General features: G+C 37.0%; 1 protein-coding gene across 2 annotated transcripts in view; it reads left to right on the forward strand.

Annotated features, from left to right (window-relative positions):
- NEBL (nebulette) overlaps positions 1 to 22636 on the forward strand; it is a 379467-nt gene that overhangs the window by 325848 nt on the left and 30983 nt on the right. Inside the window, exons 15-24 of one of the 2 annotated variants that reach the window (XM_025396000.1) lie at positions 1674 to 1784; positions 1951 to 2061; positions 4231 to 4335; positions 6342 to 6434; positions 9557 to 9649; positions 13611 to 13703; positions 15432 to 15524; positions 17405 to 17497; positions 19063 to 19167; positions 20152 to 20323. In XM_025396000.1, the coding sequence (XP_025251785.1) occupies positions 1674 to 1784; positions 1951 to 2061; positions 4231 to 4335; positions 6342 to 6434; positions 9557 to 9649; positions 13611 to 13703; positions 15432 to 15524; positions 17405 to 17497; positions 19063 to 19167; positions 20152 to 20323 (1069 nt within the window). The remainder of the gene's footprint in view (positions 1 to 1673; positions 1785 to 1950; positions 2062 to 4230; positions 4336 to 6341; positions 6435 to 9556; positions 9650 to 13610; positions 13704 to 15431; positions 15525 to 17404; positions 17498 to 19062; positions 19168 to 20151; positions 20324 to 22636) is intronic. The other variant, XM_025396001.1, reaches the window with a different exon arrangement.

Below are 22636 nucleotides of genomic sequence, written 5' to 3' on the forward strand. Positions count from 1 at the left end.
GGTTTGACCATGTGACTTTCTTTAGCCAATGAGACATCAGCAAATGTGACTCAGACAGAGGCTATAAACACACTTCTGCATTAGGGTTTGCCCTCTTTGAACACAGATGCTGCCATGTTGTTGTTTTAAACCTTCTAAGTTTTGGGGTGTTTTGTTATGCAGACAACAAATAACTGATGCCAAGGGTGTCTAATGTAGTCTGTGTGCTTTAGAACACATTTACATTTGAAAGTTCATATTGGAAAATTGTTACATCCTTCTACCATTGGACCTTCATGGCTGTCTGCTATCAGTGCTTCAGTTTCATCATATTTGTTGGCCTTCAAATGAAACATTTTGTTTTGGGGCTTTAAACAAGCTGAAACAGAGTGCTTTTTATAGACATAGTAATAATTGAATATTATTATTTTGAAAGTTAAACATAATTATGTAAACTTTTATTTAGAAAAGTGATACTGGGAGTGTAAGTCAGTAAAAACGGGAAGAGTTATGAGTGGAAGACAGGAGGAAAAATACTCCAAGATTGAGACTTTTGTTTACCACTTATCTAAATTTGATGATCTATTAATAAACAAACCAATATTTACTTTACAGCAGAGAATCTACAAATCTGGAGTGTGTCAGCATAATAAGAAAGAATTGTTTTAAAACAAATTTAATTGGCTATAGTTAATAGTTTTTTAATAACATTTTTCTTTGAAGAATAATATACATATAGAAAATGCAAATTTATATATGTACGGCTTGTTGAATTTTATAATCAGTTTTCAAATGTGACAGAAGTCTCTAAAGACATATGTGTCTGTGCAGTTATGACTATCTTGTAAGAAATAGGTAATCCAATTCCAAACTGGCTTAAAAAAAACCACAGATGACTTATTTGTTGTTCTTATGATTGAACGGTAGAGAAATTCCTAGGCACGGCTTGATCTAGGACTCAAATAATGAGATTTAGTTTCAGCTTTCAGTTCTTAGGTAGACATTCTTGTTTGCAAAGAAGCTTCCAGCACCTCTTATGTGGAAAAAAAGATGCATGCATCCTGGAACCAATTCTGCAGTGTGGGTGATGGGGTATAATGATTTAAGTCCAGCAGAGCCCAGAGACTTGGGCCAGTTTCTGGATGGTTTAGGAGGGAGAGCATTGAGTTGTCTAGTGGCAAATCAGAGAGCCAGTGAAGGGAGTAATGATTTATTTAAGCCCAGCAGAGTCCAGAGATTTGAGCCAGTCTCACCCAAGCTGGATGGTTTAGGAGTAGGAGCACTGAGTTGTCCAGTGGCAAGTTAGGGAGCCAATGAAGGGAAAAGAAAGGGTGGATTCCAGGGAAACAGCCAACACGTATTCACTACAGAGTGAAAAACAGCAAGCCGTATATGACCCAATAATATATCAAGTTTATCATAATGAAATGTTAAATTTTCCCCTTGGCTAGCTCTGTTTTTCTTCTTCTTAATTCAGATTAGCAGAAAAAAAGTCTTCTGATTACTGGTGAATAAGTTATGCTAAGTCATAGTCCTACCACAAGTAAAAACTCTTTCTTATTCTATAGAAATAAAAGAAATAAGGATTCAACTTCATTCCAAAAGACATGGTCTTGATGTCAAATAACATCTCGATTTTTGAGTCGTTTTTCAAATGATCGGAGAGCACTAACTGTGTGTTTCATTTTCTGCAGAAAGACTATAAAAGAGATCTGGAGACTGAAATTAAAGGGAAAGGGATGCAGGTGAGCACGGACACTCTTGATGTCCAGAGAGCTAAGAAAGCATCCGAGATGGCCAGCCAGGTAAGACAGCAGTGAGATACAAAGTTTAAAATAAATGCCGTGAATCATAGCTAGAAAGAGCATAAGTGTTCTTTTCACATGGGTGGCTTTGAGATTCAAACACGTAAATGTCAACATTGCTATTAAAGCTTAAGCAAAGTTCTAAGATCATTTTCTGTTCTTTTAGAAACAATACAAGAAGGATTTAGAAAATGAAATTAAAGGGAGAGGAATGCAAGTGAGCATGGATATCCCAGATATCCTTCGAGCCAAGAGGACATCTGAAATCTATAGCCAGGTTGGTCAAGAATGAAGATGCTCAGAATCGTGTATTCCAATTCATGTTGCCATGTGCTTTGTATGTCTCTATGAATGATATCTTTCTGAGGGTATTGCATTCAGAGTTAGTATACTCTTTCACTGAGAAACCATTGGCCAAACTTGATTAACCTTACTAATGAATAGGACAACTGTCATAGATTCAGTGCAACAGACATTATGGAGAGCTACAGCCTCTCTGTTGGGGCTCCTTGTTTTGAGTCCAAGGACATTAAAACTTTTTTTTTTTTTTTTTTTTTTTTTTTTAAATTTTAGAGATGGAGGTCTCACTCTTTCACCCAGGCTGGAATGCAGTGGCACCATCGTAGCTTGCTGCAACCTCAAACTCCTGGGCTCAAGCTTATTTTCTTGCCTCAGTGGGCATGAGCTGTTGTGCCCAGCCCAAGGATATTTTAACCTTTTCTTTCTTTCTTTTTTCTTTTTTTACCCTATTGGACACTTGGCTCAAATGCTTTTGCTTATACCACAGAAAAATAAATTACAAGCTCTTTGTCTTTTAACCATTTCATAATGAATATTATTATTAAAATGGTTCCAAATAAAACTAACAGTGACTAAAGCTGCACAAAGTACAAGGTGAAGTTTAGTGTTAGGTAAAAATTGAAGGAACAGTGAAGTTTTCTTGGTAAAATTTAGATTTGTTAAATATACTTGTCCCATATTCTGTAAACAAAGCTGGATGTGGGAGAAGTAATGACCACAAAAAGTATTTATGGAAGAAGAATTTATTTATAAAATCTGACTTGGGCAAAAACATTCATTAGCAAATAGTATCCTTGCTGTAACATTTACTAAAATAAATGACTCCCAATGGAAAAAAAAATAGTAGAAGGAATGAACAAAAAGAAAATGGTTATATAAAATTGACCATAGAATTTAATTTGATTAATGGAGTTTATGCAGGAAGGAATGTGTAACAACATTTGGCGAAATTTGTTAAAATTCTGATTAAGACATAAGCAGGGACATTAACCATCCACTAGTTCAAAAGGGTAGTATCAAGATGGCAGAGTCAAATGTCAGAGGACTTGTGTGCCTGTCAGCCTCCACAGACGACACAGCCACTGGGATGGTCCTGAAGTGTGTGTTCTTCTGTTCTCGGTGTCCATGAACTTGGAGACATTGGCTCTGGCCATATTAGCTGAACTAAAATCCTACGTCAATACATTAAACAGGCAAATGGACATTTGAGTCAGTGGAGAAGAGTTACTTACTGTCTCAAGAATGCCAAACTCATCCCTTCAGTTGGTGAATACCTCCTGAGCACCCATTTGCATGCAAAACCAGACATGACTTTGCCCTTGGAAAGCTACAGACAAATCTAATAATCATGTAAATATAGTGTTACAACCATGATAGATACACCTGAAAGTAAAAGTATTGAGAGTGAAGGTGCCTGAGCTGTCAGATTTCCTGCCTTAACTTAATAGCATAGTTTTTTTTTGTTTGTTTTTTTTTTGTTTTTTTTTTTAGTGTGACGTGAGAATATATCTAATTTTAAGGGATTTTAATCACTGAAATACAATGGGGATACTTAAGAGTGTGTAATGAAGCCTGGTGCATTTCGACATGAAAAGTAGTTACCTTTCTTAATAAGCAGTAGTTTGCCAGAATAGTTAACTTCACTGATTTTGGAATCAGAGAGCCTGGTTTTAAGTTGCAGCTCTGATACTTACTATCTAGTACCTCGGTTTCTCCATCTATAAGATGGAAATAATAATAGTATCTGCTTGTCAGGTTGATTAAATGAGTTAATGTGTGTTAAGTATTTAGAACAATACCCATTACATAGTAAGTAAATGTAAGTGCTGGTACTAGGATAAGATATTGCCTGGGTTGTATTAGAACTCATAGTAGCTGGTTTAGTGGAGAGAAAATTAAGATTTTAATCTCAACTTCAAAATACTGGTAACTTTCCCTTAATCAAATCTATTTTCACCTGAAGCAGGAAACAAAGCATAAATCTAGAAGCCATGTGGTATGGTAGAGATTGAAGAATGGTATCATGCCCTCTCTCTCTCTCTCTCTTTCTCTCTCTCTCCCCCTCCACCTCCCTCCCTCCCTCCCTCCCTCTCACACGTGCACACACACACAGTTTCAGATTTATATTAACTGTTTTTATTTTTAGAGAAAGTATAAAGATGAAGCAGAGAAGATGCTTTCTAACTATTCTACCATAGCAGATACTCCTGAAATTCGGAGAATTAAGACAACTCAACAAAACATTAGTGTGGTGAGTAGCCATTATTTCTTTTCAGTTGCCACCTTGAAATTTTGTTTTGTAAGAAATGGTCTTTTTTCCTCATTGTTTGATGTTTTCTGCTGTCTTACTTGAATTTTCTGTCAAGTGTATTATCTTTATTTCTTTAAAATAATGAGAATACTGATAATTTTTACAAATTATCAATTTTCATGTTTTTTTGGAATTACAAATTCAAATTTCCCTCTGATACAAATGACAGTTAACTAAATTTTAAAATTTAACTCTGGAAAGAAGTCTTAGTCTTCTACACAGATTTTACTTAGAAGATGAAAATGGTCATATGAAGTGATTTTATTCCTGGTAATTGATTGTTTTTACTAATAATATATTTAGCGATTTACTAATTCTTAATAAATTTCTAAACTTATATATTTTTATTTTGAGGAAGAGGAATTGCATTGGCACTATTTTTTTTTTTTTAGCTTTTATTTTAAGTTCAGGGGTATCTGTGCAGGTTTTTACATAGGTAAACTTGTGTCATAAGGATTTGTTGTACAGATTGTTTTGTCACCCAGGTATTAAGCCTAGTACCCATTAGTTATTTTTTCTGATCCTCTCTCTCCCCTCCTACTTCACCCTCTGATAGGCCCCTGTGTGTGTTGTTCCTCCCTATATGTCCATGTGCTTTCATCATTTAGCTCCCACTTATAAGTGAGAACATGTGGTATTTGGTTTTCTGTTCCTGCATTAGTTTGCTAAGTATAATGGCATCTAGCTCCATCCATGTCCCTGCAAAGGCCATGACCTCATTCTTTTTTTATGGCTGCATAGTATTCCATGGTTTGTATGTACGACATTTTCTTTATCCAGTCTATCATTGATGGGCATTTAGGTTGATTCCATGTCTTTGCTATTGTAAATAGTACATCAGCACTATTAATTAAGAGACCGGGTCCATGATTAATAAATGTATAAACTTGACTTCTGTTCTAAAATTGTAAAAATTGACCATACAACTAATATTTTAACATAGAATTAGCTCAGTCATTAATAGTTAAGCAAGCATCTCATCAAAACATAAATTCTAGTAAGTGTGAGGACTTCTGGAATATTTCCGACCTCCTAATTAGTTGGCATGTGCCAGCTCTCAGGGTAAGCTGGTCAGATGCCTGCTGGGTCTCCACAGGGATGGCCAGTCTGTACTGAGAAATGGAAAAGTCTTACTGGGAGGATCAGGAAAGGAGGCTGTGTGATTCCATAGTGTTCTAGAGTTCTAGCCTTTGGGGGAAAACATCTCTCCTACAGTGCTCTCCCACCCGTGTGGGGGCCACTGGATTACCAGATGTCAAGAAAGGCAGTGATTCTCTCCTCATTTGTCTTTCTTATAATTACTCTGGTTTTCTGCAGAGTACTCATAATGAGAGCACTCATAAATACTCTTGTGTTTTTGTTCTGCTTTGGGTTTGGAAGGAGTAGGTGTTACTGGGGGTGGAGACACATGGGAGAGGGTTAACAAATAAGTGAAAGATGAAGAAGATAGACTTGAAATTAACATTGATATTGACGATGAGCTAACATTTTCTTGGAAGAGAATGTGGGCATCCTTGTGTTTGGAGAATAGAAGTTGCCTAAAATGTCATGCTCTTTTTGAATTCAGTGATAACGGCTTAATGGGCTTTTGTAATATCTGCTTTTTCTCAAATACACGTGTGATATATATTTATATTTGAAGAAAGGAACTCTGGTTTGTCAATGTGTATTCTTAAAGCAAATAATCTGTAGTCAGCCATGGTAGCGGTCTAGCCCTAGAGCAGGAGAGGGTTACTTGTAAGATTATGGGATATAAAACCAAAGTTTTAATGGATTATTTTAATGGATTATTTACTATCTTAATGGATTATTTAATTGGTTTCTATAATTCTGGCACTCAGATGTGGTATTCGTATTATTATAAAACCTGAGAAAATGTCTTTTTAAGAAGCAGATCTAGGACTTGAATTTGACAAGCTTATTCTTTTCCTTTTCTTATAATAAAGGTATTTTATAAGAAAGAAGTAGGAGCTGGCACTGCAGTAAAACATACCCCAGAGATCGAACGAGTGAAGAAAAATCAGCAGAATGTTAGTTCAGTAAGTTCTCTACAGCATTAATTATCTTTTCTAAAAGCAAACAGAAACTGTAGACAAATGTTTTTAATTCTTTACTCAACTGATGGCTTTTTTCCTTTTATTCTTCACTTTATTGAAATGCTATTTCATCATTTATCAAAGATCTAACTGTCAGAACAAAAACTATATCCTTGTTCCCCTTGACTCTGAAGCAGTATTTCATTCTGATGTATCACAGTGAAGAAGAGCCAGGTCATTTTAATGAAACTTAGGATTAGATTTCATCTCTTTGAAGAGAATTTTAACTCTATTAAATTTTGCAGAGAAAGGGTACATTTCAGTACCTCTCCACAAGTTGGAAGAAAGAAATTTTTCCCTGATAGAATGATTAAAGGCCCTAGAACATTTATTTGGCAGCTTAAGTGAAGGTTTAGATTTGAAAAAGCAAATAGTACCAATTCATTTTTAACCCATGTCAGTCACATCTCTAAGCTTTTTATCAGACACACTTCTGCCCATTTCTTCTTTCCAGCCCCTTTTACCTTCTGCTTCTTCCAGCAAAAGTGAAAACAAATCACACATCTTCACTGTAAATTGTGAAATAACTTACCTTCCAATAACCTTTAGACTTGGGGGAAGGGTCCCCTTCTGTTAGAAGGATGCTTCTAACATTAAGGTGCTTAATGTTATGGATAAGTTTTTTTTTTTTTCCATTGAGTGTTTGACATTTGCGATAGATCATTGCTCTCCTTACCAATTAGATATTCTCCCATGTATATTTAGTACATTGAGTTTCTTTTCTTTTTCTTGAGACAGAGTCTTGCTTTGTTGCCTAAGCTGGAGTGCAGTGGTGCAATAGCTCACTGCAACTGCCTCCCGGCTTCAAGTGATTCTTCTGCCTCAGCCTCCTGAGTAGCTGGGATTACAGGCACACACCACCACGGCTGGCGAATTTTTTTATTTTTATTTTTAGTAGAGATGGGGTTTCACTATGTTGGCCAGCCTGGTCTCGAACACCTGACCTCAAGTGATCCTCCCACCTCAGCCTCCCAAAGTGCTGGGATTGTAGGCATGAGCTACTGTGCCTGTCCATTACATTTAGTTTCTTGTTGAGGAAGTAAAAATAATTGGTTCTTTAAATCCCTTCCTCTGCCTTATCTCTTCACCCTTACCTTTGGAAAGAGTACCTTCCCTTTAAGTAGTCCAAGCAGAATGGCCTTGATTAGACTCATTTGTAGGTCACTTGGTCATTATGTAGCATCCTGAGAATATCAGCGTGGGTCAGCATTTGTGAAGAAAGTGTAGGAGAGGTAAGAGAATGAAATAGTAAAGCTATTTCAAAATAAAAGTATAAAAAGTCTGCAGAATATCAGTGCAATAAAACCTCTGTAGCATGCATGGAGCTATCTCTTGAAGAAAGCATAAGGAGGTCCTAGGCTTAAGGTGTGGATGAAGGTGGATGAATGTGTTCTTCTTATCTTTCACGGTGAGAGCCTGTGTTAGCCTGGTAGAGAAATTAGTTTGGGAGAGAAGTATAAAATATTCATTCCTTCACTTTCCAATGATAATATTTAAAATGCACCCATCGATGTACTGTGATTTAATATTATAAATATTCTGTAGTATGCAATTCTATAGACTATAGTGAAATAACTATGCCATTTTGATTAGAGTCCCTTTGCAAAACAAAAGTGTTCATCTTTAATCATGTTAAGCTTCTCACCTGTGGAAAATCCCACAGAGTATTACAGTATATCATTTCTTCTCTTAGCATCCCTCAGCCTTTTCTAGCAAACAATAAATGCATAGTTCTGTATCTGCATGAGGTTGGGCCATAAACTCCTGCTTAGTATTCAAATGGAAAGTTGCCCTTTTAAGATTAGCTAGATCTGTCAAACCAAGATATGATTCTCTAACATTTAAAGATCTCGACATTTTCCACCTCCAGAGTACAAGCCTTTTAGCTGTTAGCTCTCTGTGTTAAGAACTATTTTTGAATTTTATTTAGAGGTAGCCTGTCTCAGTGAACTTCCAATTTAACTGTTTTGGGTCTGGACTAATATTGGCATTGTTACTTATATGAAATCCACAGATACTAAGACGTAGATGATATCTGAGATATTTAGGTACTGTTTCTTTATGACAGTCTGCATGAATTTCACCCTCTATCATTTTAAACATTACCAAGTGATTTCTGAAACGTTTCATGTAGATTTAAATCTTTGCTAAATTTCAACACAGCCTCTTAAGTCGAGCCTATGCTTTCATATATTTACATATATATGTATCCTTTTTATTCAAGAAAGATTGAATTTGATTTATCCTCCATGAATTTTAGACATATTAAAATACCATCGGAAGTGATAGCATCACTAATCATTTTATGAGTTCAAAGAACTGTTTCTTGTCCCATGCATAACTGTATGCTCATATTACCATTTGCCTGATTGATCTTCCTCTAAATAGATTTGAAGGGGGAGATTTTGAGTGCAGTAGAAGCCAGGATAAAGGTGAGCTTTTCCTAATGTGATTGTGTGGATAGCAGACACCTCTGACTTTCTGGCACTGACCTTCCTTATAGTGATGCAGGACCCAGTGGTCTATGCTTTTAGTACATTTCCTTCCATCTCCCTTTTTCTCTTCTTTTATTGTGCTCACTTTATTTTTTTCCTTATTCTGGATTATTTATATGCTCTCAGTCAGATAGGCAATGTTCCCCAGACTCTGTGGCTAACTCAGTTTGACTTTTGCCTTTAAATATGTGTTAAATTTTAATTACCATATTAATAGAAACTACTTTTTGGATAGAAAATAATAAATCACTTTATTTAAGATAATGTACAAGGTTTTTTCTTTTCCTGCATCTGCCTAATGATAAAATTTATTTTCGTGAGCAATGTTTGCTTATTTTACTTAATAAACTCCTATAGTGATGAATAAGTGAATAGATATGGGTTTATTTGTACTTTAGGAATAAGGAATCCTGAAAACATCAGATAAAATTAAGAATTGTGTCCCCAGTGAAGGAAAAGGAATGTTGGAATTAATAAAATTCAATTATGCAATAGTTACAATTGAAGAATTCTCAATATTAAAGCCTTGCATAGAATAAAGTTAACATTATTTTCTTATAAATTATGCAGGTGAAATACAAAGAAGAGATTAAACATGCAACAGCCTTTTCCGATCCTCCAGAACTAAAGAGAGTTAAAGAAAACCAGAAGAACATCAGCAATGTGATCATATTTCTTAAGTATTTTTTAAAAATTTTATTGTATGTCAACATATAATGACAGCATAAAACCTGTACAGGCAAAATCCCATCACAATGAATCCCATTGCAAGAGGATCGGTTCCTTAAAAGTGGAGCTGGCATTTTACACATCTGTGTGCCCTCCATGACACCTAGCCTAATGCCTTGTGTACAGCATTTATTTACTAAAGACATGTATTATTCAGACATGCAGAGCGGAATCAGACATTGGAGACTCCAAAAGGTAGTAAGATGAGAGCAGGGTGAAGGATGAAATATTGTTGGGTACAATGTACACTATTTGGGGTAATGGTTACACTAAAAGCCTAGGCATCACCACTATGCAATATATCTATGTAACACAACTGTACTTGTACCTTTGAATCTATAAAAAATAAAAAAGAATGAAACCTATTTTCAGAAATATATATTGATATTTTCTTTTCTGTTTTGTCATCTATTTTGTTTTGTAGACATGTACATATAGTCTCTATATATCTAAATAGCTAGCTAGATATCTATAGTCTACATATATCTATAGTCTATATTAGTCTATATATGTATATATAGTCTATATTAGTTTATATATATCTATATATAGTTTATATTAGATAGTCTATATATATCTATATATGGTCTTTCTATATCTAGTTAGACTACCTATCTATATATATGTATACTATATATATATTAGTCTACAAAGCAAAACAAATCACAAAACAAGGAAAATTTTCTATTTCTTTTATCTATACCTATTTCTGAAAATAGGTATAGATATCTATGAATATATATATTTATGAAAATAGGTATAGATATCTATAGATAGATAACATATATATTAGTCTACAAAACAAAACAAATGACAAAACTAAAAATGAAATGTGTTATTGAATGTCTACTCTGTTCTTGTTCTTGGGGGATTTTACAGATGAGCGGTAAGACCTAAGACTGGGGTCGTGGGCATCCTCAAGGTTTCTAGGAGAAACAGAGATAGGAGTATATAGCTATTATTCATTGTTTCAGTGCCATTACAATAACTATTATTTGTTGGGTGCTTACTATGAGTTTTGAGTACTTTACATTGCAATATCTCATTTAATCATAAGTAATAATGCCTCTTGCAAAGTGCTGTGCAAACGCAGAAGGAAGGCTATGCAGTGGGAGGGAGAAATAGCCTTAGGGAAGGGGTAACGTTGGAGTTAGATCTTGAAAAAGTAATAAAGGTTTAGGGCTGAGTTTTGTGAGGAAAGGCATTCCTGGCAGAGCAAACCAAATATGTTCAGGATCCAAGGCTTGTTCCAGGATTCAAGAAGAGGATTTAGTGTGATGAGTACTTGGGGTGAAAGATGGCAGGAGAGGGAGGATGCTAGAGAGGGAAGTTGAGATACAGATCGCAAAAAGGTAGTGTGGATTCCCACGGTGTCTCTAAAGTGTGATTCATATATCATTATGGCATTACAGTAGACACTATGTGGCTTGCCGATAATCTTAATGATTAAGAGCAGTTGACTTCGTGACTAAATTGTTTTAATGTTGACCTTCTTCCAAAAGAAGGGTGACTAGTTTTCAATTGATGGTAGAAATATAACAATCTCTTAGAAATAACTTTATTTGAAAATAACCATGAATTAATTTGATGAAAAAGTATAACAGCATAGGTGTTGTTTGTAGTATTTATCTGGTATGACATATGGAAAGGGGCACGCAAATGGCAGAAATTTGGGAAATTTGGATAACACTCAAGTGGTGTATAAGAACGTGAACCCTGGACTGTTGGATGGTTTGATTCTAACTCCAGATCTTACTTGTTGTATAATTGTTGTAAGCCATTAACCTCCCCAAACCTAAATTTCCTCTATATAAGGCAAGGATAAGAGTACTGAAGAGATATTGCCTGTGAAGCACACAGCATGTTTGTGAAGGAATGAATACAAGACATGATGATTCTATCAAACTTATGTACCCAAACTTACATCCACTAGAAATTGGCAGTAACAGTTTCTCTATGTCAATAATGTGAATTTAGTATTCAGATTTCCCCCTTTGAGCTTTAGCCAGAGTGATTTCTTTGGAGCTTGCCATCAATATAGATTAAACTGAAACTTTCCTCCCTTCAGCTCAATCACTCAGTCACAAGAATCTGTCTGACATCTCAAACTACATACTATGGCACAAAGACAGTTACATATTGAGGAAAGAGACCAGAGGAACCTTACCCCTTTTCGTTTATTTTTTAAACTTATCCAACTTCCCTTCACTTTCATGTTCACTACTAAGAGTGTGCATCTCAAGTCTATTTCTTTTTCTTTTCTTTTCTTTTTTTTTTTTTTTTTTGGAGACGGAGTCTCGCTCTGTCGCCCGGGCTGGAGTGCAGTGGCTGGATCTCAACTCACTGCAAGCTCCGCCTCTCGGGTTTACGCCATTCCCCTGCCTCAGCCTCCCGAGTAGCTGGGACTACAGGCGCCCGCCGCCTCGCCCGGCTAGTTTTTTGTATTTTTTAGTAGAGACGGGGTTTCACCGTGTTAGCCAGGATGGTCTCGATCTCCTGACCTCGTGATCCGCCCGTCTCGGCCTCCCAAAGTGCTGGGATTACAGGCTTGAGCCACCGCGCCCGGCCGTTTTTTTTATTTTCTTTGCGTTATAGGCTTTTGAGTTAGAGTCTTACTCTGTCACCCAGGCTAGAGTACGGTGGCGTGATTTCAGTTCACTGCAACCTCTACCTCCTGGGTTCAAGCAATTCTCCTGCCTCAGCCTACCGAGTAGCTGGGATTACAGGTGCAAACCACCATGCCTGGCTAATTTCATGTATTTGGTGGAGATGGGGTTTCACCATATTGGTCAGGCTGGTCTCGAATTCATGACCTCAGTTGAGCCACCCACCTCAGCCTTCCAAACTGTTGGAATTACAGGCATGAGCCATCACACCCAACCTCAAGTCTATTTCATCAGCAGGCCCTGTAAGTCTTGGAATTTCTTGTAAAAGAAAATTCCCTAACATGAACTTTAAAGTCTAAAAAGACACTAAAACTGTCCCTGTGAAGTTTCTTCTAATGAGATCTTAACCTCCAGCTCTACTTTTGCCTGTCAGAAGTTCATCTGCCATTCTGATTTTCTGTACTGTTGCTCATTTATTTTGGGGGGTGTTGTGGAATGGTTGGGAAAGCTGACCACAAACAATGGAGTTAGATCCCCAGCTAAGAAAAACACCTGTGTGCATTAAGTCAGGAAAATGTCTATAACGCTAGGTCAGAGATGGGGCTTCCAATGTTAGAATGGCGTAGAGAAGAAACTTTGAAGTTCAAGGTTTCTTTATACAGTAATAGTCTATCACTAAAGTTCAGGTACAGGATTTTGTGACTCTCCTTCCCAATGATAAGAATGTAGAATTATTATTTTTAAATATAAAATGGCAATTTGATAAATGTTGCTTTAGTGCTATGAAGGAATGAATTCATAGAATTCATTCTTACTGATGAAGGGATTATTCATTATTACTGATAAGATCAAATTCAGAGAGGCCACCAGTAAATAATACAATAGAAGGAAGACAACGAAAGGTGTGATTTAAAACATTTGATAAGGGTTGGGTGTGGTGGCTCACACCTGTAATCCCAGCACTTTGGGAGGCCGAGTCAGGAGGATCGCTTGAGCTTGGGAGGTTGAGGCTGCAGGGAGCTGTGATGATGCCACTGCACTCCAGCCTGGGCAACAGAGCAAGACCTTGTCTCAAAAATGAAATAACAACAAAACCACTTGACAAGGAAAAGACTGGCATCGCCAAGAAGATAAAATCTATAAGCAATACATATTTCACTTTGAAATCCTGATGATGATTTTATTAATGAATGTTCTGTAGCCATGTGACATTTAAAAAAATCTGTTCCGATGTTTTGGGATGTATTTATTTCCCATAATCTCAAACTGTCTTGCACCTTGTCTCTCAGCTCCAGTATAAAGAGCAAAACTACAAAGCCACTCCAGTAAGCATGACCCCGGAGATGGAGAGAGTGAGGCGAAACCAGGAGCAGCTGAGTGCGGCAAGTTGTTTCTGTTTCCTTTTATATTTTCTCAAACATAACATATTTTTATTTAAAAATATGCACTTTGGAAGACCATTATCCTTAGCAAACTAACACAGGAACAGAAAACCAAATACTGCATAATAACGAGAGCTTAATGATGAGAACACATGGACACACAGAGGGAAATAACAGACACCAGGGCCTGCTGGAGGGGAGAGGGTGGGAGGTGGCAGAGGATCCGGAAAAGTAACTTTTGAATATTGGGCTTAATGCCGGGATGATGAAGTCATCTGTACCACAAACTCCTATAACACAGGTTCACCTGTGTAGCAAACCTGCACATGTACCCCTGAACTTAAAAGTTTTTAAAAAATAATGAATTTGAGCAACATGCAATTATATGGATGAATCATATCATTATAATATGAAAAAGTGAATATGTCCATATAGCATTAACTCTTCTGTAAAGTTTAACAACTGCAATAATAATGATGATGATAAAGGGCATATCTCCAGATTTAATAAAATATCTAAAAATTTAAAAAGGAAAAGCTTTACAGCCTCTGCATTTTTGGATGTTCCTTTTCACATTTCCATGTTGAAGGGCATGAACTGTGTGTCCAGAAAAGTTGGGACTGTGTTGCTGTACCTTAGCTGTGTTTGCTTATTCAAGAGATCTTCATTAAGTACCCAGATTGACTGGGCATTGTCCTGGTCACCCAGACACAAAGACGGATAAGACCCACTTTCTATCCTCAAGGACCTCATAGTTCAGTTGGTAAATCTCTTAAAAAAAATGCAGTTAATGGAGAATACTGGATCTGATGTCAATATGAAAAGAAAAAAAAAGTATGTATTGGAACAGGGCAAAAGAAGACCTGGTTTGACTGGCATTCTAAGACATAGTATCAAGTCAAAGAGCCTTATAAATGGAAAATATTTTTCAATCATTCAATAGTCTATTGTGAATAAGGCAAAAGTAGTTAACAAGGTACCTCTACTCTGTGCTGGGCCCTGTGCTAACGTTCTATGTAAACCCATGAGGTCAGCACTGTTTGTTTCTCTGGTTGGTAGATGTGGGAAACTGAGTCTTGGGCAGGTCAGAGGACATGCTGGTCTCCTCCCCAGCCCCCCACCCAGCTAGTAAGGGCAGAGCTGAAATTGGAACATATTGTTGAACTTTCACCAATACAAACAAAAGCCTTCTTTTTCCAAGACAGATATTTTTGAAAGACTTTAAAATGTAAGAGCAAGTTCTCCTGGGTTGAGATAATTAGGTTCAACACTATTTATCCTTATATTATCCCTGGGAGGTGGTAGGAGTCAGAGAGCTTTAGCTTCTATTGAAGGGGAAGCCCCAGGGTCAGAAGACAGTAAAAAGCCTTCTAGGCTGACAGGGAATAGACTTCACAAGAGTTCTCTTGTAAGGACTTCATTCTGGCGTTTCTTTTAAAGCGCGTTCCCTTATGATTCCATTACTTTTATTTGTGGAATTTATGGTTAATTTTGATATTGAAGAGGAAAGCATTTATTGAAGACATATTTAAACAGTACCACCAACAACTTGTGCCTGCTAAATCAGACCCATTGGAATGTGGGTGTATATGTAAGTGTGAAGGTTGATGTAATCAACTATGGAAAAAAATGTGTAAAAAGATGGTGTTAATTTTGAGCCTCGTCCTCTGTGATATTTCAGTGGAGCCCATTCTGCTATCTGTTAAAGTTCTTATTTATCCTCTTTAGGTAAAATATAAGGGAGAACTTCAACGGGGAACTGCAATTTCTGATCCACCAGAGCTGAAGAGGGCAAAAGAAAACCAGAAAAACATCAGCAATGTGTGGTCATTTTAGTAACTTTTTTCTTACACTATCAAATGTATTGTCCACGTGTGAACGAAGGGATTGTATTTACAGAGTTTTCATAACCTTGAGTGATATCCTGTTCTCATTTACTAACAACTTATTTGAAAGATTTCAGGGACTTTGATATTGTGGGTACAGTCAGGTGTTCCCCACCTCAGGGCTCCCAGTGACTCACTAGGATGACTTTTTTCTTTTTGTTTTTTTGAGACAGGGTCTTGCTCTGTCACCCAGGCTGGAGTGCAGTGGCACAATCTTGACTCACTGCAACCTTTGCCTTCTGGGTTCAAGTGATCCTCCCACCTCAGCCTCCCAAGTAGCTGGGACTACAGGCACATGCTGCCACACCTGGCTAATTTTTGTATTTTTTGTAGAGACGGGGTTTGGGCTGGTCTTAAACTCCTTAGCTCATGCCATCCGCCCGCCTTGGCCTCCCAAAGTGCTGGGATTATAGGTGTGTGCCACCAGGCCAGGGTGACTTTTTTTTTGACAGGTTGTTGTGTATCCCTTCTATCTTGCCATCTAGCTGATGGGTGCTCTGGTCCCCTCAAGGCCCACAGTTGTAGCTTCTGGCATCCTGGCCCTACAAACATTTTCCCTCCCTTTTCTACCTGCACGTGTTCCTGTTCTTGTGCTTCCCCTCCGAGCCCCACTTTCCACTCCTCACAATTATGGCTCCGTTTTTGGGCAATGTCTAGGAAGAAATGATAATGTGTGCATGGCTGAATAGGTTATGTGGGGCAGGATCGTTTTGGGGGCACTTAATAAGGGGCTGGCAGTTTTTACCTGGACACCAACTTGTGGCCTGCTCCAATTCCCTGTTGTTGAAATAATTCACGGATGCAGTTCAAGAAGAAAGTCCTCTTTTAAAGTCATTAACATATAGATTGGGTTCTTTGGAAGAGGAAACTTGGAAATCTATTACGTTCAAAGAAATCTTTTATTCTTCACACCTTTAAAGTCATTTAACCAGTTTATAATGCAAAGGCAGGTGATTGATACTTTTCCCAACAACTATATTTTAGAGAAGTAGACGCTCATCTTTCCCCCATATATTTAGAGTCACGCTTGATGTGACTCCATTACTCTCAAAAAGGAACATGGTTATTGAGACAAGGAATGGACCAGTGAGAAGCATGCTGGGTTTTTTAAGGATGCCCACAGTCACCTATTTAAACACATCTTTACAAAAATTCTGCCACAGTTAATTCCTAAGAAACCACTACCATATAGTACCAGTCTATGGTGACTACCTTTAAGTAATATCCATGAAGACATTTGTTCTCGTTTCCTTTTGTGATTAAATATTTATTACAACTTTACGGATGGTATGCCTATGTATTTGAGTACATTCACAGTGATTTGGACACATGTACTCTCTTCTGGGATGAAATGAAATAGATTGATTTAAGATGCCAGCATTTTAAATACAACTCAACCTCTGAAAATACTTTTTGTAGTTTCCTACAAAACTTCCTTGGCTAACTCATTAAAATAAATACTATGAGCCAGGCACGGTGGCTCAGGATTGTCGTCCCAGCACTTTGAGAGGCTGAGGTGGGTGGATCACTTGAGCCCAGGAGTTTCAGATCAGCTTGGACAACATGGCAAAACTCAATCTCTACAAAAATACAAAAATTAGCCAGGCATGGTGGCACATGCCTGTAATCCTGGCTACCTGGGAGGCTGAGGTGGGAGGATTGCCTGAGCCTGGGAGGTCGAGGCCGTGGTGAGCAGAGATTGTACCACTGCATTTCAGCCTGGGTGACAGAGCAAGACCCTGTCTTAAATAAATAAATAAGCCTCTTAGTTGAATTGATTCATAGTATTCTATTTTTTGTTCTCTGAAATGATAGATTTATTACAAAGGTCATCTGGGAAGAGCTACTGCTTTAAGTGTAACTCCTGAAATGGAAAGAGTGAAGAAGAATCAAGAAAATATTAGCTCGGCAAGTGGTTTTCTTCATTTTAGACTATCACAAAGAATGTCTTTTATTATTTACTTGTGGTCCTCTTTTGCTTGTGAAAATAAACCTTATTTTCAAGAAACATTTGTGATACATCCAATAAGTACACGTGTTATTTCAGATGACTTCCAAAAGCTGCCACTGCAAACATTTACATTATCTTGCAACTCTTTATTTCCAGATGTGACCAACAGTTACGTTCAAAGCTTACTTTATAATTATATTCATTTAAACAACGATTCATGCTGTTTTAGCCATGTCTTTGAAAGTGATAAAGCCTTTGATGTGTGCATTAAATAACTGTCATTTTACTGAAATATTTCATTGAACATGGATTGTTAAATGCTGTCTGCAAAACAAAATAGGAGATGAATCATTACTCCCACTAAAGACTTACAGAAAATAATCCTTAAATACAATTAATGTGGAATTCAGTTGCTCACCAAAGTCCAGTGGTGCACATTAGTATCTTATTTGAATATTGTGCTTCCTCGTAGTGAAGATCAGGGCTTCAATTCCAAATTGTCCATAATGCCCTCAGGTCCACAATAAGCAGTATCCAAATCTTACACCTAATCAGTTTCATCAATGGCAGTGTTCTGATGGGCAGCTGTCAAGAACACCGGCCCTTTTCTTAGCACACCCTAAATAGCTGTTTGCCTGAGAATCAGCGTTTAGGCTTTGCAATTTACAGCTTCCTAGTAGCATTTCTGTCCACTTGATTTCTGTCCACATAAATTACCTTTAAGTTGTGGCTGCTTAGAAGAACAACTAGATTTGTTCCTCATTGTTTCTTATTACCTAAGCAGAAAAAAAAATAAAAAGAAATAGAGAGTAGGTTGTATGCATTTTTCAACACTCTTATGGTAGAAAATGGGGAAATTCAGAAACAAAATAACTTTGGGTTCTATTTAATAGTTTTGGATTTTCTCTGTTTAACTTAAATATGGTAACCAGTTTGTGTGTGTGTGTGTGTGTGTGTGTTTGAGACACAGTCTCTGTTGCCCAGGCTGGAGTGCAGTAGCACAATCATAGCTCATTGCAGCTTTGAATTCCTGGGCTCAAGTAGCTGTCATGTCTTAACCTGTCACATAGCTGGAACTACAGGCACATGCCCAGCTAATTTTTTTTTTTTTAATTTTTACCTATAGAGATGGGCGGGGGCAGGGGTGGGGTCTCACTATGTTGTCCAGCCTGGTCTCAAACCCCAGGCCTCAAGTAATCCTCCCACCTTAGCTTTCCAAGGTGCTGTGATTACAGGCATGAGCCACCGGGCCTGCCAGATTTACAGACTAGATAGTTAGTTACTATTGGTCATTCACACATTTGTTTTCAGTTGATAGATTTAGGTCATTTTGCAGTAGGCAGTGGAGGAGATCTTTGAAAATTTTAGGTTGCTATTCTAGAACAAAATTTAATTCACTGAAAAAGTTATCTGGAAAATAATTTCATGTATGTTGCATATGGTTTCACTCATTCGTAAAGCTTAAAAAAGTGATGTCATGTGTTTTCTTATCATTGTCTTATGTCTGCTGTTTACTTTGCAGGTAAAATATACCCAGGACCGTAAACAGATGAAAGGTAGACCAAGTCTGATTTTAGATACACCTGCTATGAGACATGTTAAAGAAGCACAAAATCATATTTCAATGGTAGGGTTCAACCAAATCATTCTTAAAACATGCTAAGGAATGGCCGGGTCCAGTGCACGGATGGCATTACTTCACTATTAATCTGATAACTAACAAAGCATGGAAACGTGGCTGGCTTGTCTTTTAGGGGAGGGGCATTTCTAATCACACTGAAATGTAATGGAAATATTTAGTTTAATAAAATGATTTTTCTCAGTGACTTTTTCTGGTGTGTCTTTATTTCTAACGTGACTACTATAAACTCATGGTGTGAAAGACATTCGTGTAGACTTCTTTCCAATTAATTCTAAGACAAAATTTGGTCTGTTTGCCTGTCATTAAGAATATTTTAAAAAGTGTATTTTTGAAAGTGTGTTTTTAAAAATGTGTGTTTTTAAAATGTTATCAGATGTAATTTACCTGCCATAAAGTTTGCCCATTAAAGTGTTCAATTCAGTGGTTTCTAGTATAATTTACAGTTATACAACTATCTCCTGGACCTAATTTCAGGACATGTATTTTGAGGTACAAGTTTTTGTAATTATATTAAAAATGGTATATATCGTTACCTATAAAATTTTAAACTAATTTTAAATAATGCCATTTTCATGAATGATTGCCTGGAGATAGATATCACTTTATTGGATATTGAAGGTTAAGAGATAGGAAATTTAATTTATACTTAAATTAGTATATTTTAGGAAGTAACCAAGATTTGAGATTATGTATTTTTTACAACCTCTCACTAATAATAGATATAGTTTTACATATAATTTAAAATAGATATGAGCTATAATGATGAAAAGCTTTGTGAAAATATCAGCACTTGGTTTCTGATGCTAAGAAACTGAAGTTCCAGACTTTAGTTTTGGAATATTTGGAAAAGATACATATGTGTAGACAATCTGCATGCAGTCAGTGCAGTGTACACCTGTCCTTTAATCAAAATGTTGTGAAAGAGGTACCTATCAGCAAAATTCAGTATGTTGATTTTTCCTTTTTCAGGTAAAATACCATGAAGATTTTGAAAAAACAAAGGGGAGAGGCTTTACTCCTGTCGTGGACGATCCGGTGACAGAGAGAGTGAGGAAGAACACCCAGGTGGTCAGCGATGCTGCCTATAAAGGGGTCCACCCTCACATCGTGGAGATGGACAGGAGACCTGGAATCATTGTTGGTAAGCTGATGGCCTTTCTCGGCAGGTGTGTGTGGTCGAAAAGATCGTGTTTGCTCTAGCTTCAGAACTACCCTCTTTAGTCATCTGACTCCTCATTACATGTTGGGTGTGGTACCAATTTAAAACGGACCGCAGGTAAAGTAGTATTTTTGTACTATGTGTAATGGGATTTCTGGCTTTCACCTGGTATCATCTCAAGTCTTTTCTATTATTGGAAGCTCTGTCTTTAATACCTTGCTAGTGTTAAGAATGTTCCTCCTTGTTAAGCAAAGAAGCAGAGATACGAGTGATCACAATGGTTGAACAATTATTTTGTTTTTCTTCAGCCCATGTGCTTGGTCAATGTGTTGTTCTGTTGACATCATGTGCATGAGTGGCAGAAATAACCATATTGCATTTAGGTCCTTTGATCACAAACAGACATGCCAGGGGTGTTCTGATGGTATTCCATAGTAGTAATAGCGCTATGGATAAGTAAATATAAATACTGATCTATAAATAGTAAAAATACTATTTCTGGACTGGAGTAGTTGAGAGCCATCTGAAAGTCTTGCAATTAAGAGAGCAAACTTTTATTCCTGCTCTCTGTTTCTTAGAGTCAAGGGAAATCCTAGAAGGATATTTGTTGAATGGTGGCTGAGATACCAGAAAAGAGCATACTGAAGTATAAGGCAGGGCTAGGAAGGATGGTTATTGATTTTTCAATCTGTGTGAACATTTCAAAACTATTGTCTCCTTCAGAGCAGTTAACCTCTGAATTATGTAGTACAGTTATACAACTTAAAGAATATTTTTGGTATATGCCTCTCAGTAATATCAGTGTTTTCTTTATCTTCAAAAGTAGGAGCTTGTTTTTTGGTACTAGTGAAAGGCCATAGAGGTAAGTTATGTGGGGAAAGTGTAAATTTGACAGGGTAAACCAGTGTAGTAAAGTCAGAGCACTAAGTAACTTCGATGATTATACTAAAGTGACTCTGAAAGTATTTTCCGAAGAAGGATTCCAAACGTGTTTGTAGGCAATTGATAGCTTTGCTGATCTGCCAGAGTTGATTACTTAAAAGGATCACATTAAGTTGGATGGATGGGTTGTGATGTTTTCATTAAATGTGACACCAAATTAGAGTTTCATTGCTTTGTGCTAAGCGGATGGAACTATCTTAAGGGATAGTGCTGGGGTTCTGATTTATCTCACTTAGGGTGGAACTGCTCAAGTCTGTACAGCTTACTCCCAGGCCCTGCACACATCAGAGGTCAGGAATGATGGTGAGGTTGTTGCTAAAAACCATGAAAATGTCTAGACCGTGGGCTTTCAGAATTCAGTACTCAAAACCATTGAGGTTGAAATTATGATTGTTTTATAAAATATAAGATGTGTAACTCTAAGTTATTTACTTACTTGGCAATCCGGAAGTCAGTTTATTTATTCTTCTTGGGAAGAACTGTTTTCCATTGAGATTTCCATAATTGGCCAACATTAAACTTTCCAATGAGCCATCTTCTGTATCAGGCATGAAAATACACGTTTAGAGATTTTCTGAGGAATTCAGGTTAAGCCAATTTGTGCTGCTTCTATTTTTGTTGGAGGCTCTGCTACTTCTCACGAGTTGTGTAAACTTGGCCAAGCTACTCAATTTCTCTGTGCCTCAGTTTCCTCATCTACAAAATGAGGATGGTATGTATGAAACTTAAATTAATTAGGTGTCAAATGAGAATAGTGCCTGGCATATGGTCAGCACTACATAATATTAATTAAAAACGGACAAGCAAATTTCCAGTTCCATTTTACAAATTAATTGTTTTTGCTGTAGCTCCATTTCTGCCATATGTCTGTAACTAGGTTTTTATTTTCCAGTTGTTGGTACAGCTGTAAGTAAACAGCTTATTTTAGAATCTGATGCCCTTTTGTTGGAGAGACTGATGAATTCAGAAGTTATTGAAATACGAGGAGAACAAAGTGGTTTGCACAGTCTGATCACTGACTATAGCAGGGGTCCATTGACAGCAGGAAGCTGATATTATTTCTTTTTTCATTCATCGTATTTCCTTGCTGTGTGCCTTGCTTATAACACTTTTTAAATAAGTGTATCTTATTAGATACACTTAGCTTGCACTCGCAGACTCAGAATGAAAACTAGACTTGCCACCACTCCACATTTTAAATATTTATTTCTGTTATAGGAAGGGAAGTTTTTCTGTTTTGTTTTGTTTTTTAAACATAAACTTCTCAATTGTTTCCTATGAATTACTCACATGTCCTGAATCAGAAGCTATAATCAAACATTTTGCTTGTTTCAGCCTGTGGAGAGCAAGAGC

This window comes from Theropithecus gelada, chromosome 9 (genome assembly GCF_003255815.1).
Source record: "Theropithecus gelada isolate Dixy chromosome 9, Tgel_1.0, whole genome shotgun sequence".
NCBI lineage: Eukaryota > Metazoa > Chordata > Mammalia > Primates > Cercopithecidae > Theropithecus > Theropithecus gelada.